This window comes from Neolamprologus brichardi, chromosome 10 (genome assembly GCF_056152115.1).
Source record: "Neolamprologus brichardi isolate AB-2024 chromosome 10, ASM5615211v1, whole genome shotgun sequence".
NCBI classification, from domain to species: domain Eukaryota; kingdom Metazoa; phylum Chordata; class Actinopteri; order Cichliformes; family Cichlidae; genus Neolamprologus; species Neolamprologus brichardi.
This window is the reverse complement of record NC_142113.1, coordinates 33,433,517-33,451,175: the sequence shown is the minus strand read 5'-3', so window position 1 is coordinate 33,451,175 and position 17,659 is coordinate 33,433,517. Positions and strand designations below refer to the sequence as shown.

Genomic DNA, 17,659 nt, shown 5'->3' with positions numbered 1-17,659 from the left:
TCTCGCAGCTGCTATCCAGGCTAGACGCCTTCGTTGGGTAACATCGATACAAGAGCTGCCTCACGTTGCTTCCAGGTTGGGAAAGAATGAAAAGACAAACCCTTTTCAAGCTTATTCTCTTGCCGGTCGTGCGGTTGAACATTGCAGCCGACCACACAGCAAGAACAAACCATGGCTGTTATTTGTGCCTTCGCTCCTTTTTCGCTTGCGCTTTGTTTAGACCCCCGAAAATGGCGGATTGGGCCAAAATCCTTTCCATGCCCACCCCCGTGAGTCAGTCAGTAATAAGCCATAAATATTACTGAATCACTTTAAACCAATAATATAATCATTCCCAGGTCTTGTCCACACATATGTGGGTATTTTGTAAAATGCTGCTTTTGGCCAAAGAGGTGAAACTTTTTAGATGCACAAGGAGAATGCAGATCACCCGACCCGCGCCCCGGCCAGTGGTCTCAATAGACCAAGTACACAAAATCCTGAGGAAGATCAACCCCGCAAGGCAGCAGGACCAGACAACATCCCTGGACAGGCCCTTAAGGCCCCTTGCTGCTGTTATTTTGTGTATATATATTTATATTTCTCATACATTCTTATATATGTTATATATGTCTATACTGTGTATTTTGTTGTACAGTTATCTTATTTTCAACTTTAATTTATATATTTTTATCTTATTCTTTCCCAGTTAAATTACCCTTCATTCTAATTTGTGTTGTACAGTTATCTCATTCTTAACTTAATTTTTTATATTTTATTTTATTTTATTCCTTCCTGGTTAAATTTACCCCTTTTTTATTTTCATATTTATTTATTTATTTCCTATCTTATTCATAGCCTTTTTTTTTTTTTTTTTTTTTTTTTTTTTTTAAGGTCACGAGCAGTTGTCCAAGCATTTCACTGCATATCGTACTGTGTATGACTGTGTATGTGACAAATAAAATTTGATTTGATTTGATTTAAAGCATGTGCTAACGAGCTGGCTGATGTTCTCGCCTCCATCTTCAACCTTTCCTTCAGCCAGAGCATCGTTCCCACATGCTTCAAAACCACAACTATGATCCCTCACCCCAAGAAAAGCTACCTGCCTAAACGACTACAGACCAGTTGCACTCACTCCAATTATTGCAAAGTGTTTTGAGAGAATGGTGCTGGCCTAAATCCAGAGCAACATCCCAGACACTCTGGATCCCCTGCAGTATGCCTACGGCCCAACAGGTCCACGTCAGACGCCATCGCTGCTGCCCTTTACTACTCACTCTCCAACCTAGAAACAATGACTCCTACATCAGGGTACTATTGGTTGATTACAGCTCTATACTCTCATCCCACACAAACTCATTCACAAGCTGGCAAAACTCGGCCTGCACCCCACCGTCTGTGACTGGCTACAGGACTCTTTGACTGGCAGGCCGCCGTCCATCAGGATCGGCAACAGGATTTCAGCCAACATTACTACAAACACTGGCGTTCCACAGGGTTGCGTCCTCAGTCCCATCCTCTACACCCTGTACACACACGACTGTGTCGCCTCCAACAAAGAGAACATCATACGAGGCGGCTTATAGGAGAGAGGTGGCCGGTCTGGTGTCATGGTGTGAGGACAACAACCTCACCCTCAACACTGATAAAACAAAGGAGATGAAAGTGGACATGAGGAAGAAGAGGAGGCCTCACCAGCCGCTGTTTATCCGGGAGCGTGAAGTGGAAAGAGTGAGCAGCTCATCTCAGAGGACCTCACGTGGACGCTGAACACCACACAGCTGGTCAAGAAGGCTCAGGAGCGGCTTTAATGAGGAGGCCGAGGAAATTTGGTTTGTCTGCCAAGATCCTCAGCAGCGTCTAGCAGAGCAGCACTACTGCTACGGACCGCGAACGCCTGCAGAGAAGATCACCAGGACTCCGCTGCCCTCTCTGCAGAGCATCTATCATCGCAGACTCCAGAGGAGAGCCCACGCACCCCCAACATGGGGCGAAGGTGAAAGTGATGAAGTGTGAAATCTAGAACATCTCGACTCAACAACTCCTTCTTCCTCACTGCCATCAGACTCTTGAACAGCTGAACTACCTCAAATGCAATTTTGCACATCAGGACACTTTGCACATGTTTTTTTGCACATTAAGCTCCTTTGTACATCCGTCTACATTGACATCTGCACACCACACTTGTCTTCACTTATATTTTGTACTTATTTATTTATCTTCCATTATTTTTCTGTCCTTATTTTTATCTTATTTATCGCATTCTTTTTAAACTTTACCTAACTTGACATTTGTGTTTGGACAGCAAATGGAGGAATTTCATTGCACAGAGAAATGCTATTTCTTCTGTACATATGACAATAAACACTTTGCATCTTGAAGGTGAGTCCTTCGTCTGTGTGGTTAGGGTCACATCTTCTCTTCACAGCACTTGGGTTTGGCTTTTGCATCGTCATGTGGAGATAATTCCCCAAACTAAAGCTGAAACCTTCATTTAAACACACGCCTGCATGTTTGATCGTAGCCTCAGTGAACCGCTCTATCTACACCAACAGACGGGGTCGAGAGGGCACGTGTAGGTTAGTCTGTATGCACAGTCAGCAACACCAAGAAGGAAAGCCACGCAGCTAAACGTGCGCTAAACTGCTGAAATGTTGCTGTCTTCATTTGAACAGTAACAGGAGCGACTCTTGAATTAGGCTGTGTATCCACTTATAATGGAAGCTGTGGTGAAACTCGAGGGTGAAAGTGGTTGTAGGCGGAGGGAGGACGGTGTTTGTTTCTGAGCTGCTCTGTGGGGGCGTCGGGCTGGAACCCGGCGGTCAGAACAAGACAAACACTCGCCCACTCTCTGCTGAACGTATGTGCACGGCAACACGAAGGCTCCAAAGTGGAGGATCGTTGCACAAGAAACGGTTTCAGTCCAGCTGTGCAGCTATGTTTAACTTAGCTTTCATTGTGAAGTCTAATTGATGTTTATTTGCTTTGCTGCAGCTTTGTTACTGCGGCCCAACGTTGGTATTAAATTAATTAAGCTTTTATCATTTTACCTTGAAGTCGTTACACTTATTTGAGCTGAGCTGTTTTAGTAACCTGACTTGTGTTGACTTGTGCAGAAAGAGGCTTCTTTGTTTATGGTTCTACACATTTTCTCAGCAAACAATCATTTTCAAACTGCACTTAATGATTATAAAATACCAGCCTGCACCTACAAGTTATAATCTTTGGCTCTGAAATCAAACAGCAGTATGCCGCTGCTCCAGTTCTTTATGACGCGTTTTCCCAGCTCTTTGGTGTTTTTGTGCCAGACGGCGTGATTGTTTAATTTTCCAGAAGATGTTTCCAGGGGGCCAAATGATTGGTGGAGTTTGAAACTTCGCTGTCAGGTTTAACCTGTTATTGAAAGAAAGTTTTATTATTTTTAATGTGCTCTGTAGATTCAGAGATACAGATACTTTATTTGTCTTTTTAGAAAATATAACGAAGTTTCTTGCACTGTTGCTAAAAAAAGTCTCCTTGTAAAGTAAAAAACAACAAATGTAATAATAAATATGTCTGTCAGTAAAATTTATAGTTAATTTTAGATTCACTAAAGTAAACATTTACCCAGAGGCTTCATGACTTATTTACACCATGTGTACGCTGTCAGTGTTTTTTACCATAACTGTTGTTCTGTGTGAGCTGTGACTTTCAAAGTAAAACCTGTTGGTGAAGAGGACTCACTGTATGCAGAAAGTATTTTGGACTGTAAAGTTAACATTAAGAGAAAGTACTGCATCGTAGTATTACTTCAAGAGGAACTTTGGCTCCTTCCTGTTCATTGAAGCTAAATAACGTCCCAGCAGTGTTTTCAGTCTGGCAGCTTGTGCAGGGAAACATCCTACAGTTTGAGAAGCAGCTTGTCTGTCAGACTGTAGGATGTTTTTTACATTGCGTGGCGGCAGCAGGCACCGAGTTGATCATTAACCAGCCAGCAGAGGGGTGGTAGTAGTCGGGTCCAGGCGCTACGCTGTCCAGCCTGGAGAAGGTTGGTTTGTCTTTCTTTACTTTTATTTTATCTCACCTTTTAAACCCTTTTGATCCCATCATCTGTCTCCACATCGGACAAAAACCAGGTGAGTTCAAGCATGTCTTCATCTACCGAAACCTTTGTGCATTTGATCTCTAGAGAAACATTTTTAACTTTTAACTACAATATCTGTACGTAAGTTCTTACATGTTGAAGTGCACTCTGCAGAGCAGTATGTATATAATGGTGAGCCTGATCCTTTTATGTAGTGATGGTGTATTTATGCGGTTCTGTTCTGTGTATGCTGCGTACTGCAGCCAAAAGAGGTTCTGAAACAGTAACCTTTAGTCTCCTGGTAAACACAGCGGCCATATCTGAAACGTCAACTGAGTCTGAACCTAGCAAGGGAGTATTTACATATCAATAACCCTGAAAGCTTTCATACTGAGGAGCATAGGTGTGCAGATGTTGGTCTTATGTTCAATCTTAAACTGGTCCAGGCTATACTGGGTAATACTGGATGTACCACATGTAGATATACTGTTATCTTTGGTTCCTAGAGGATGAGACACAACTGTCACCACAGGGATGTTCTGGGTTTCCTTTAGCATTCAGAACAGGACGTGAACCCTACTTGTTCAGCGTTTAGGTCCAGTACAGAATATTTCTGAACCAGTTTCCCTGAGCCCCAGGCATAGCTGCCGGTGGGCGATGGTAATTGGAGGCGGAGAGACCCGAGCTGCCGGTCCGAGTGTCAGGTGAACTGAGCTTCAGGTAAGAAGTTACGACCTGCAGTCTGTCTGGTCAGATATAAACCAAGTTTAGGTGGAGTTTATTTTCGTTGTGCTGACTTTTTACAGTCAGTTACAATAACTGCGTGAGCTAGCATGACGGAGTTTATATACAGCTGTGTGTGTACTATGATGTTACTGATAGTGAACTTTATTTTATTCATATGGTTAGTTAGTAGAGTTGCCAACTGTCCAGTAAAAAACGGCATCCTCTGGTATTCAGAGAAAATATTATGCGTTTCCTATTGAGCTGAAAATAAACGCAATTTGTCTCGGACTTCAGCTACAATAAAAAAGACACAAAGCGGGATTTATTCTGTCTTTACGCTTTCAGCTGCCTCTTCTCTCATTCTCTCCCCCTCCCTCTCCTGCTGCTACTTCAATCATGAAACTGATCAATGATCAGCTGATCGGCGTTTCTGCCGCAAGTCCCATCCCGCTTGTTTATCGCCCGCTTTGCGCCAGAAACAGGAAACCAGCCGATGTCGGGTTAAACAACAGCAGCACGTTTAAGCTTGATCAGCTGTTGTTAGAATTTATTTAATATTAATTTCTAGTATCAGCTGATGTTTGCTGGAGCCACAGCTGTAAAGCTGCTGGTCATGATGGTTTGGATATGTGGTGAGAGGGAAACATGAAGATGAAACCAGGAGATGTCCTTACTGAATCATCAGAGCTGAACAGGTGATGGAGAAACAGGTTTACCTTTTAGGTGACATGAATGAGTTGAAGGAAAGCTATGAACTGTTTCTGAGAGAGTCTGTGAAGGTTCTCAGTCATCCAGGTCATCGTAGTTGTCTGGACTTCTTTAAGTTGCTTGAAGATACTCCCACTAGGTTTAAATCTGGGACTCTCCACCATTTGACCTTAGAACTGAAGAAGCTTCTCGGATGAGGGTGAAACGTCTTCAAGCAACTTAAAGAAGTCCAGACGCTTTTCTTTGCAAGCTCCTTTGACTGTTTCTGAGAGACAAATAACACCAGGATCCTTTTCTGTGTAGCTGACAGCTGGTAACTGTGCAGGGGCGGGTCTAGCAAAGTGTTGCCAGGGGGGCAGGTAGAGCATTAACAGGGAGAGGGGGGCACAAAGAAATACTTTCTTATTCTCATTTAAAATTTCTAGCTTTTAAGAAATAATTATCTGAATCTTACAACCAAAGTTTTCATCTGATGTCAAATTTATAGAAATCTGTTATTGTACATAGTAAGTTTTTTTCAGGGTACCAACATAATTTCCTCAGAAGAAAGTACCGTACATGATGCCAGGATTTTCCCACATTTTCTAAATACTGCACCAGTACTGTGTGTAAAATGCCATCAAAAAGTCAGTTAAGTTTTATTCTTTCTCACCTGTCTTTCTGTCTCCTTTCACTGTTTAAAAGCCATGTTAGAAAAAAATGCTGTTTATTGATGTGGTAAATAAATAGTTTATGAAAATATCACTAAATCTGTCATTTATTATTTTTAATATTCAGTAATGGTCATGTCTCACTTCTAGTCTTCTCTGTCTTAATTTCAGGTTTCCATCATGTGTTGTAAATAGTTCAGGAGGTTAACTCGACCAACTCTTTGGGTTTCGGCTAAGTACTGTTTAGAATACCAGAACAGGGAGGATGGTGTAGGTTTAATTTTATTAGACTGATACATTTATACCAACAAGACAGTGTCCATCACTGTCACAACGACGTTTGTTTTCATTCAAAGGCTTCATGGCTTTTCCTGTAACACCTGGTGGGCCGGTCTATAGTCGAGCTGGTTTCTTGTCCCAGTCCAGCCCTGAGCCTCAGGTGTACTCTGAGGTGTAACTCATATACTGTGTTAACATGGCAACATGATTTTTATTCCTAAAACATTGTTGTTGTTGTCTTGCTCATCACATCAAAACACAAAACAAGATTGGGATGGCGAAACCAGCGAGTGACATCACTGTAGCTGCGTTCTTATTGGTGCAAATGGAAAAAACACTGTTGGATAATATTTTTTCAGCATTTCTGTAGCTGTGTTCTTTCTGGTTAAAAGACTTAAATTAGTAATAAGGAAAATAACATTTTTTTAAATAAGAAAGTAACATTTTATAAAGTAAATAAAAGTCAATGAATTGCACCCAGTGGGACTTTCAGTGGGAAACTGGTGCCTGAATCATTTTAATCAGTTCAAAACTCAATCAAATCTTAAAAAAAGAGTCTGTACACGTATCTGGGATGTGTCCAGGGTCGGACTTTGATGGCTCTTTCCATTTTCATTTTGCTGTTGATGAATAATTCTCATTAAAATGAAATGTGTTCTTCTTCCTTACATTTTCAGGTTGACTGTTCAAAGATGAAGCTGTATCCTCTTCTTCTCTTGCTTTGTCTCTGCCATCTGGGACTCACTGTAAGAAGAACCTCAGTCTAAATAACTATGGTAACTGTACACTAGAACTGTACACTAGAAAATAACCCAGTCTATTCTCGTGTCTTCAGGAAGAGCCCAGTCCAGCACCTACAAGTGTCAGTGTAACAGAAGACGAGGCGTCAGAGGGTGGCAGCTGTGGAGGAGCGTTCAGCCCTGAGGCACACAGGGCCATAGGAAAGGCCACCGAGCAACTGGGTTTGCAGCTCCTGGAAAATCTCCCTGTTAGTCCACAGCAGCCCAACGTCATCCTCTCACCGCTCAGTCTTGCTTTTGCCCTCGGTCAACTCACCTTAGGTCAGTTGTGGGTTAGAGGTTCATCTCTTTATCTGACAAACGTTGTGAAATATGATTTGCGAGCACCGTCAAAGACGAAACCTGTGAAATTCTTGATCACTTCCTGAAAATATGAAGATGAGGCACTGGTCTGGGCTTTACTGTCAACAATGTTAAAAATGGTCATTTCCACCTTCTAATGAAGTTTGATATTTGACTTCGTTGTATCCAGTGCCACACAGCAAATCCAGCAGGTCCAAATTAACACTGTCAGATTTGATTTCAACACTATTAAATGTTCTCACTTTCATTGGAACTTTGTTTATCAAAAGGTCTGACACAGGTGAGCTGGTAAATGCAAATAACAGCATTCTCATCACTTATTTCAATAAATACAAAATACAATATGCATGTCCTTCATTCACCACTTTGTGGAACTTCAACGCACTTCTGCTCTCCCCCATATTCCATCTTCACAATCATATCCTATGTGGAGATTGAATAAAAATTAGTTGACACTAATTAATGGCACAAATCAATTGCAGCACAGTAAAAAAAAAAAAAAAAAAAAAAAGGAATCCTTTTCGAGCCATTACTAGTGTAAAGTATTTTCCCAAAAGACAAGGACACAGACAACAGGTAATACTGAACTAAATGTAAAACCTCAACCTTTTTCATTTTTACCTAAACCGTGTGCACAAAACTCTGGAGGAATCTAAATGCTAACGTAGAACCCAGTCAGGACGTCTGCTACTGCTGTTTGCTCGTTTTTTATGGGAGATCGTTTTCAGGCTTCAAGTAGCACCATTATACCAACATTTCACATTCTAGACATTGTTTTAAGTGTATTTGACCAAAGGTTTGACTGAAAATTCACATGCAAGCTTTTTTCAAAGCTGTGGTATTTGCCCACAAACAATACCTTTCAGCTAGCTAAAACAGAATATTATGCTATCAGCGAGCAACATGGCTAATGCCTTTCACACAGCTTTGTCTCAACTCCAAAGAGCCACAGAAGTAAAAACTAATAATAATAATTGAAACAATCTTTGAAAAAATGACTTACCAAGCATGGCAAACAACTCAAATATGTAGAGCAAAATGTTCTGAAACGGCTTCACTTCAGCTTCGATTGGAGCCGTGCTGGGGGCGGAGTCTGTGAATTTACTCTATTGGTGTCATAGCCCCTCTAGGAGTTAAGAGGTCAAGAGTTAATGTTTCCATTGTAACACCTCCAGATTTGACATAGAAACACTCATTTTTAACACTCGATTTTAACTACTATCATTTTACACCTCAGAGTTACATTAAAAGAATGTGACTCTACTTTTGCAAGAAGACTACTAACACCAAAACTTTTGAATTTGCTGTGCAGCTGGCTGAAAGTTTGGTTTGAACTTAAAGTGAACAAGAGAGACAGAATTAATATCAAAATAGGAGAAGCACAACTCCTGAACCCCAAACAACAGAACGTCTGCCAGTAATTCTGATCTGGTTTTAAATGTGGTTTCATTCAACTACAAAGAAGCTGTTTGTCTAATGTTTCTTTTTTCTGTGGCAGACATGCAAAAGGAACAAACATCATCAACACCAACAGCCTACATTTAGTACTTTTCTACACAAGACAGAAGCAGACATGTTGTGATGAAGTTCAGGAGCTGGTATGAAATGTGTTGCTTTGATTTTATTATGTGATCTGATTTTTCTCGAAGGCGCTCGCACTGAGACAGAGAAGCTGCTACTAAAGACCCTTCATGCCCATGGTCTGGCATGCTACCATCATGCACTGGGAAGCCTTGTACCTCATTTTAGCCACACATCATTGGAGGTAGCGGCACGCATGTACCTGAAGCCAGGTATGAGATGATGAATATCGTACTTGTGGGGATTTATCGTAAGATTGGTATAAATCTGGACTTTCCTATCCTTTCTCTCTCAGGATTTAAAGTGAAGGCGTCCTTTGTTGAAGAGTCTCTGCGCAGGTATAATTTACATTTGGGAAAGTATTGCACAAAGTTCCAGAGAAGCAGCCAAGTTTAATTTAATTTGGAGACAAAGACACTTTTTTGGTGGAATAAACAGATAAATCTAATTTGTTTCATATGTTCTTGTTGGTTTATGGTTTTACAGTTTGCTAGGTGGTGCAACAATGCTCAAAATCAATTAAGATATTAAGAAGAAAGCTAAAGAGGGCCTGAGAGCATGACCACAAATGTTCACTGCATAACACAAAACGTCATGTTAAAATATATAATTTTATATTTGATGCAGGTAACAAAAATAGGTAAAAATGAGAATAGATACCTCTCTTAAATGTCTGTTCATTACTTTTGTCTTGTATGTGCCATGTTGATATGAATCTTCCAGGTACAAATCACAGCCTGTTCCTTTAGTCTCTATGGACGAGGTCAACCAATGGGTGGAGAATGTTACCAATGGACACATCCCCAACTTCCTGGAAAGTATTCCACATGATGTGGTGCTTATGCTCATGAATGCTGTATACTTCAAAGGTGACCCACTCCACAAAACAAAACTCTTCATTATTGTGTTTTACAGTCAGAGAAAAGATGGAAAAAAGCTGAATCCTGTTATGCTCATTAACAGGACAAATACATCAAAGCTCTCAGAATTGTGAAAATTGCAAAAATCTGTCCTGGCCAGCGAGGACATCATTATCAAGAAACAGTACCACTGTCATATAACCAGACAGCACATTGTGCAAACCAGGGAAGCATCTCATGCTATTAATGAGCACTGTAAAGCAAAGCCGTGATGCAGTGTGATTATCTGCAGCCGCTTTAACAACTGAGAAATAAACTGAATTTAAGTTGCTAATGATTCTGACTTTCTTCCACTTTTCTTCAGGTCAGTGGCAAACACAGTTTGACCCACAAGCAACATCAAAGGGAGAGTTTTACTTGGACAGCCAGAACTCTGTGTCAGTGGACATGATGAAATCTGTCCAGTACCCTTTACGCCTGATGTATGATTCCAAGCTGGAAGCACAGGTAACACCAGCGTCTGGGGTAGCACAACATTTAACATAGACGGAAACCATGTGACTTGAAAAGCATATTTGTTGTTTGTGATAAGATCTCAAGATTAGTTATTTTTTTAAATTCTATAAAATTCTTAAATTTGTTTGTCTTATAGCAGCTGTGGAAGCTCACCTATGCCATGCCTTAATCCTGAGAACCAAAGAAAAATTAATCTTCCTATTAAACTTTTTTTTGTGATTTCCTTCCTCTTTGGAGTTAAACACACGAGATATCAATGTAAAGCCCAGGATGTCATCTATTTCAGCGGTCCCCAACCCCCGGGCCTCGGACCGGTACCGGTCCGTGAGTCGTTTGGTACCGGGCCGCGAGAGTTGAGGCTCAGGTGTGAAATGTCTGGTTTTCAGGGTTTTTATCGGTTTTCAGCGTTATTTTGTTATCGTTTTTATCATTAACTCGGTTTTCCTGGGTCTTTTCACATGTGTTATGAATAAATCTTCTTTTTAAGTACCGGTACTAGTTTTATTTTGTTGTATTTATCCGCGACACCTTAAAGGCCGGTCCGTGAAAATATTGTCGGGCATAAACCGGTCCGTGGCGCATAAAAGGTTGGAGACCGCTGGTCTATTTAATACACCAGGACTTATTAGTCCCAAAAGTTGATTCTGTTCATCTGGACGTTTTCAGTGGGAGAAACGTTTCGTCACTCATCCAAGTGACTTCTTCAGTCTCAGCTGACTGCAGCTTTGCCCAACCTTATAAACAGTACATTTGCATAATGAGGTCAGTTCCTTGATCATTAATATACAACTTGTCATGACCACTGATCAGTGGCCATGAGTCCCATTCACAGAGAGTTGGGGAATGGCTGCAATCACAGCATTGTAAGATGGTGACAGATGGACCCTTAGGCCCCTCCTCCATTCAGAAATGGTCTTAAACGGCCTCCTTGACTCCGCCCTCAAACCAGCGTTCCTCCCTGTCCAGGATGTTACATCCTCATCATTGAAAGAGTGTCCACTGGCCTGTAGGTGTAAATAGACTGCAGAGTCCTGGCCTGACGAGGTGGCTCTGCTGTGTTGTGCCATCCTCTCAGCCAGAGGTTGTTTGGTTTCCTCGATGTATAAATCCTGACAATCCTCCTGCACTTAACAGCATACACTATGTTACTCTGTTTGTGTCGGGGGACCCGATCCTTGGGGTGGACCAAGTTTTGGCGCAGCGTGTTTTGCGGTTTAAAAGCCACAGAGACTCTTTGTTTAAAAAGGATTATTAGGATCAAAGAAATCAAAAGATATAGACCAAAAACAAAAGTACATCACAGAGGACATAAATGAGTAGGCTGGTTCTCAGGAGGTTAATCCATGGTCTCATACCAAAGGCAACAACAAAAGTTACAAATGATTTCTCAGTTTCCCATCCAAATTTGCAAGGCTCATCTTCCAGCCTGTTCCCTTCAACTTTTAGTTTATATGTTGAGATGAAGTTGGGGAAAAGACACAGACAAAATATCATTTTCTCTTGTCCAGGTTGCCAGTTTTCCCTTCAAGGGAAACACCAGCTTCTTAATCATCCTTCCCAGAGGAAACCTGTTGTCAGTGCTTTCCAAACTAAACATCTCCGACCTCTACAGATCTCTACCTCAGGAGAAACTGATGCAGGTGAACTTGCCTAAATTGAAGCTGGAGTACCAAAAGGAGCTCCAGGCGGCTCTGACCAACATGGGTAAGAAACTGAACGAGTCACTGAAGACATCTTGAATTTCGAGGATTTCCTTGGTCTTTGGACTTGCTATGAGTCCTGCTATGAATATTTTATTTATAGCCATGAACTGTTAAACAGAGCATGTAATTTCTACCAGTTTTTCAAAACATCACAGTTTTATTTTGGATGAACACCGAAACAAAATTATTAAACAAACAAACAAAAAACATAGCAGGGCTAAAGTTTGAGCAATCCCAGCCCATTCTTCTATAGCAAGTCTCTCAAGCTCCTCCAGATTTCACGGTCTTCTGACATTTACCTTCAGTTCATCACACACACTGGAAGATTTTATATTTCAAATTAAGATTTTCTGTCAAAAGTGTTTCCATATGGATGTTAAAGGGGGTGGATGTAACCAATTCAACCCTAGATGGCTCCCTACAATCGTACTGTGGGTGCTCTACAGAGAAACGTTTAGGTGACCTTTGACTAATCAGACAGTTGAAATTCAGTATTTGCAACCACAATAAATGTTTTTGAGTGCCACTTAAAGTTGTATTTAAACAAAATGGAACAACCGATAGCAGTTGTCCAACAGTAAAGTTCAGAATTTATTGACTCTTTATGAAACCGTGTAGCTTTGAGGTCAACGTTATGGAAGTTGAGATAACCACAGATTGTACTGGCACCCTAACATGAACTAGTTTGTCAGCACAACTCAGAGTCAGGATGGGTTTTATTTTAAAGATACTGCACAAACTTGAATGCTGATATGCTCACTTCTCTTCATTGCATCCACCACATTGTCTTTTAAAGGCTTACATGAACTCAATTATTCACTTGCACACTTTAACACACAGAAACACATGTACAAAAACTTAAAAGCCTTTGAGCAAGACAGGGTAAAGGTACATTTTTTTATGCCTTAGTTTAGATTTCAAATTTACCTTATGTTATTTGGCTTTGACCGTTGACTGTACTTGAGTGTATATATATATATATATATTAGTGCTGTCAATAGATTTTAAAAACAAAAAAAACTAATTAATCTTACAATTTTCTGTTATTAATTGCAATTACTTGATCAATAGCCTGGCTCCAATTACATTTTTTCAACTTTATATTTTATGTTTGTAGCAGACATTTATGCAATTCAGAAAGAATGTATGCTGGAATTCAAAGAGAGTTTTAATAGTTTTCATCAATCTTTAACACAGTGAAAACTCACCAAAAAACCTTTAACCCTTTAAAGCCGGTGGGAGCGGCACGCTCTGTTTTGCGTAACTATTTTTAAATCCCTGTAGAACCGGAACCACGTAAGCTAGCGCAATAATTCTTTTTGCATATGAAACCGGAGGAGTTGTACTTACATCTTATGCCATCAGCTTGTCCTCGGTCACAGTTTCCTTCCACATATAGCTTTGTAAAAACTGCATAAAAAGCACTTGCAGCAACAAAAACATAATATTCCAGAAACACGCTTTGCCGATTTGATCAGCTGTTTGTAACACTTCCCACATTGAAACAGACGTCAGCGCAAACGATCGCATGTCCGCCATTTCCTCCCCGAAACCGGAAGTGACGTCATTTCGCGGAAAATGTAGTTTTTTACTTGTAGGCCTCGAAAGCCTATACTGGTGTTTGACTTTGACTCATGTTTGACTTTATGCTTTTCTGTGTCGTTTCTGGGATGCTTAGAACTTGAATTGCACTGCTGGAAATAGTTTATTTTGATGCACATGCTGTTTTCTTTGCAAATTTGCATCATAGGATTGTTTTTCGTTTTTCCTGCAGTGTATAAAAATTGGTGTATCTCAAAAATAAAACTATGAAGACACTCAAAATAAATTTCCTCTTGTTGTAAACCAGTTTTTGCAACTTTTTTGTATTTAAAGTTTTGAGGGATAAACCTCTTAAATTTCTCCAAGTAGAAATATATGTAAAAAAAAACCAAACAAAAACAATTTTCAATTCTTTTGTAGTTTATTGCACTTTTTTGCAATTAGTGTAGTTACTATGGACTTAATGCATACATATTATTAAAATATGGGCTATAACAGTTGTATTGATGTATAGCAACTTGAAATGCTCCCAAAAATGGAACTACAGCATGTAAAAATATAAAGTAAGCTCTGACGGACTTGGTTCTATGGTAGGTCTTAAAGGGTTAAGTGATGACGTGATGAATCCTGCTTCCGGGCCCAAAGTACCCGGCGTTTAATAAGGCTTTTGTGTTTTTAACATGTTTTAATGCTTTATATCTTGTTCTATTTAATCTCAAAAAGCTCCTAAAAACAGTCAGTAATCACAGTCGCCTTCTCTCAGTTTTTATTACCGCTAATCATTTTAAAGCTCAGTTTTTAAAACCTTAGGATGTAACTACAGCCCACGCAGCAGTATATGAATGACTAACCTCGTATTGTGGATGGATGATCTCAGTTGTTCTCCTGCTGAAGTTTGGTCCTTTTACAGCATCCTGCCATGCGATTACATTTGTTCCTGACCACCGAGAACACTCACGTTAACTTTTACCGAGTGGAAAAAAAGTTAGCGTTCATCCTCCAGCTTCACTGTGTTTATGATATGCTAACATAGCTGTGTAGCTAGCGGTCACGTAGCACATCATTATATACCAGCTAGCCAAACTTCAGTAACCCTACAAACGTCACTGCTGTTTAGTTTTCTGTCTTCATTTATGTTGGAAGTGATAACAGAGCTGTACGTTTGAATGTTTCAGAAATCTCTCAGTCAGAACATGCTATATTATATTTAGATGGGAGCTAGCAAGCTAACTTCCTGCTAACTTCTATCTTCGTTAAACTTAATAAATTCTGTTCTCATGGATGCCTGGATCCCCCATCCCATTCGCATTCGCTTATCCTTTTCAGGGTCGCGGGGCGAGAGGCGGGGTTACACCCTGGACAGGTCGCGAGTCTGTCGCAAGGCTAACACACAGGGACGCACTCACATTCACACCTATGGGTAATTTAGCCTATCCCCACAAAGTGCATGTCTTTGGACTGTGGGAGGAAGCCGGAGTACCCGGGGAGAACCCACGCAAACACGGGGAAAACATGCAAACTCCACCCCAGCCTGATGGTGGAATTGAACTCAGGACCTTTTTGCTGGCAACAGTGCTGACCACCGTGTTAAACTTCATTTTTACACCTGGTAGAGCAGCCACAGTGATCATTTTATTACAGATGAAAGAATTTAGACAGTTTTTCAACTCTCAGTGATCCAGTAGTGTTCGTTTGATTTTGGGACCTGCAGCGGAGTTTGGGCCCAGACATGGCTAATAACGTCAGACTTAAAGACCTTGATTTTACCGCCAACTGACTATTACTCCAGTTCAGCGTTCATGTTGGTCCTGAAATGAAAAAAAGAGCCAAACTTATGAGATTGTGTGGTTCCACAAGTTGTTGTTACCTGCAGCGACTGACCAAAACTTGTTATACTGCAAGCGTTTGACATTTTTTTCTCTCTCTCTCATTGTATCTATCAGGCCTTGGCTCTCTGTTCTCTGGTCCTGACCTCTCTGGGATATCGGACCAACCCCTCACGGTGACCGGCGTCCGGCACGCCAGCACAATAGAACTCAGTGAAGAAGGTGTCGAGGCCTCGGCCACCACCGTTGTGACCTCCATGCGCTCAGTCTCCATGTTCTCTGTAAACTCCCCTTTTCTTTTTGCTCTCGTCGATGACGCCTCCCTGACCCCCCTCTTCATGGGCATCGTCACAAACCCTGCCCCCGACAACCCCATGCTGAATGATGAGTCCCACAACAAGCAGTCATACAAACCCACCTCTGGTAATGGGAATGGTACTATAGACTTCCCCGAGTTTTGAACTGTGTAAAGTTAAAGAAAAGATTTTATTTTGGGAAAATAAACGATTTAGATTTGCTTACAGTACGGGACTGGAAATCAATATACATGTAAAAGCACTTCTAAAGTTCATTAATTATACTTGATGTCTTATTTGTTTTATCCTTCTCTGTAAAGAAAATTAGCTTATTTTCAAAAGTGTCAGTCATTTTCCCTTTAAAGCAGATTTAAGGCCCTTTCACGCTGGAAGCAGCACATGCAGCGCTGTGCTCTGAAACACATTCAGTTCTATTGTTTGCACTGCACAATATTTCCTGCTGTGCCAAGGAAAGCGCCAGCGCGGCAGCGTGAGTACACGTGCATGCCGCGGTCAAAGTTCAAAGGTGAACTTTTCTAGCTAGCGGTGAGTGCAGTGCATGCCGCATCTGATATGAAAGTGCATTTAGAATTACAGCAGAGGAAGCGCCTGGTGTTCACAAGTTATTGTAGATTAACAAAGAATACAGATGCAGGAATCGGTTGTTCCAAAAAGTTCATGCAAAAACTTTTAACAATGACATTTTAAAACATTTCAGGTTTCTGACGAAGTGTTCAGTGACTGCTGGTGCATTTCAGAGCTTTACACACAAATTCATAAAAGTTGTTTGATACAGAAAAAACGTTTTTCACAAAATTGTGCATCATGAATGTTGCTTTCTTACAGAAGTTTCATTTTTAGTGTGTTGGTTTTATTTTAAGAGATGAAGTGGAATAAACAAAAAAGCAAACACACCTGTTACACAGTAAAAATTACCCACACACATTTTATCATGAAATAACCTACAGATGAGTTTTTGTATGCTGCAGGTTTCAAATGTTTAATGTACTTCGTACTTTAACAGCCACTTTCTGTGTATGCAGCTTTGAACTGACCTGAAACAATGAATGTTGGCATAGTTTCCAAACTACGTCTCTTGTGCATCTTAATGATTTTTCCTGTGGTTTACAGGTTACTTTAAAGTAATCCGTCAGTCGTTCTGTTGTCTCAAAACACAGTAACGGATTTTTTCAGAAATTTAACTTAATCAAAATCCAGTGTGAGTGACAGAACAAAGGAGAAGGAACGTAGCAGCTCACAGTTTAGCGGAGGCAGTTAGTCACACGGTACAGTTTTTATAGATCATTCGTTTCCCTATCAATGCTAGCGAGAGCTTTCTCATCCTCATTGCGTAACATACTGATGATTTGTCACAGAGGTATCCTTCTGCATCCTTATGAGACGCTTCGGATTCTCTTTTGAATCCAACAGAAACCGCTCACGGCTGTAACACGCGCTTGAGCAGTTTCCAGTCCTCCAATCCAGCCCTAACCAAAACCATAACTTTAACTGTATCAGATGGTGTTTTCCAAAGGGATTCGGGATCAGAAAGTAAAACACTTTCACATGTATGGATTCATTGGCTCTCATGCCTTTGAACATGTAACATACCTACGATTTGTCACATAGCATCAGTATGTTATATGTTGTGGTGCTAGCAGCCACATTAGCCACACTAACAGCGTTTTCTTATTGCTGTCATTGACTCGCTGCATTGTCAGGTCACAGAAGTGCAAAGTCAAGACTCTGTATAAAAAACAGGCCGCAATGATTTGATATCAGATGTTGAAAGAGAGACATTGCATGAAAAATGTTATCGACACT

At 40.7% G+C, this 17,659-nt stretch overlaps 1 protein-coding gene across 2 annotated transcripts; it reads left to right on the top strand.

Annotated features, from left to right (window-relative positions):
• Positions 1-3,954: 3,954 nt before the first annotated feature.
• Positions 3,955-16,796, top strand: serpinf2a (serpin peptidase inhibitor, clade F (alpha-2 antiplasmin, pigment epithelium derived factor), member 2a). Of its 2 annotated transcripts, none has more exons than XM_087847569.1 (9): positions 3,955-4,009; positions 7,086-7,154; positions 7,244-7,469; positions 9,161-9,304; positions 9,388-9,430; positions 9,816-9,961; positions 10,317-10,459; positions 11,977-12,172; positions 15,657-16,796. In XM_087847569.1, exons 2-9 carry the CDS (start codon positions 7,101-7,103, stop codon positions 15,998-16,000), a joined length of 1,296 nt encoding a protein of 431 aa, XP_087703695.1. In that variant the 5' UTR covers positions 3,955-4,009; positions 7,086-7,100; the 3' UTR covers positions 16,001-16,796. The 2 variants fall into 2 exon arrangements, with proteins under 2 accessions (XP_087703695.1, XP_087703694.1); XM_087847568.1 differs by having other exon boundaries at positions 3,961-4,097.
• The last annotated feature ends 863 nt before the right edge of the window (positions 16,797-17,659 follow it).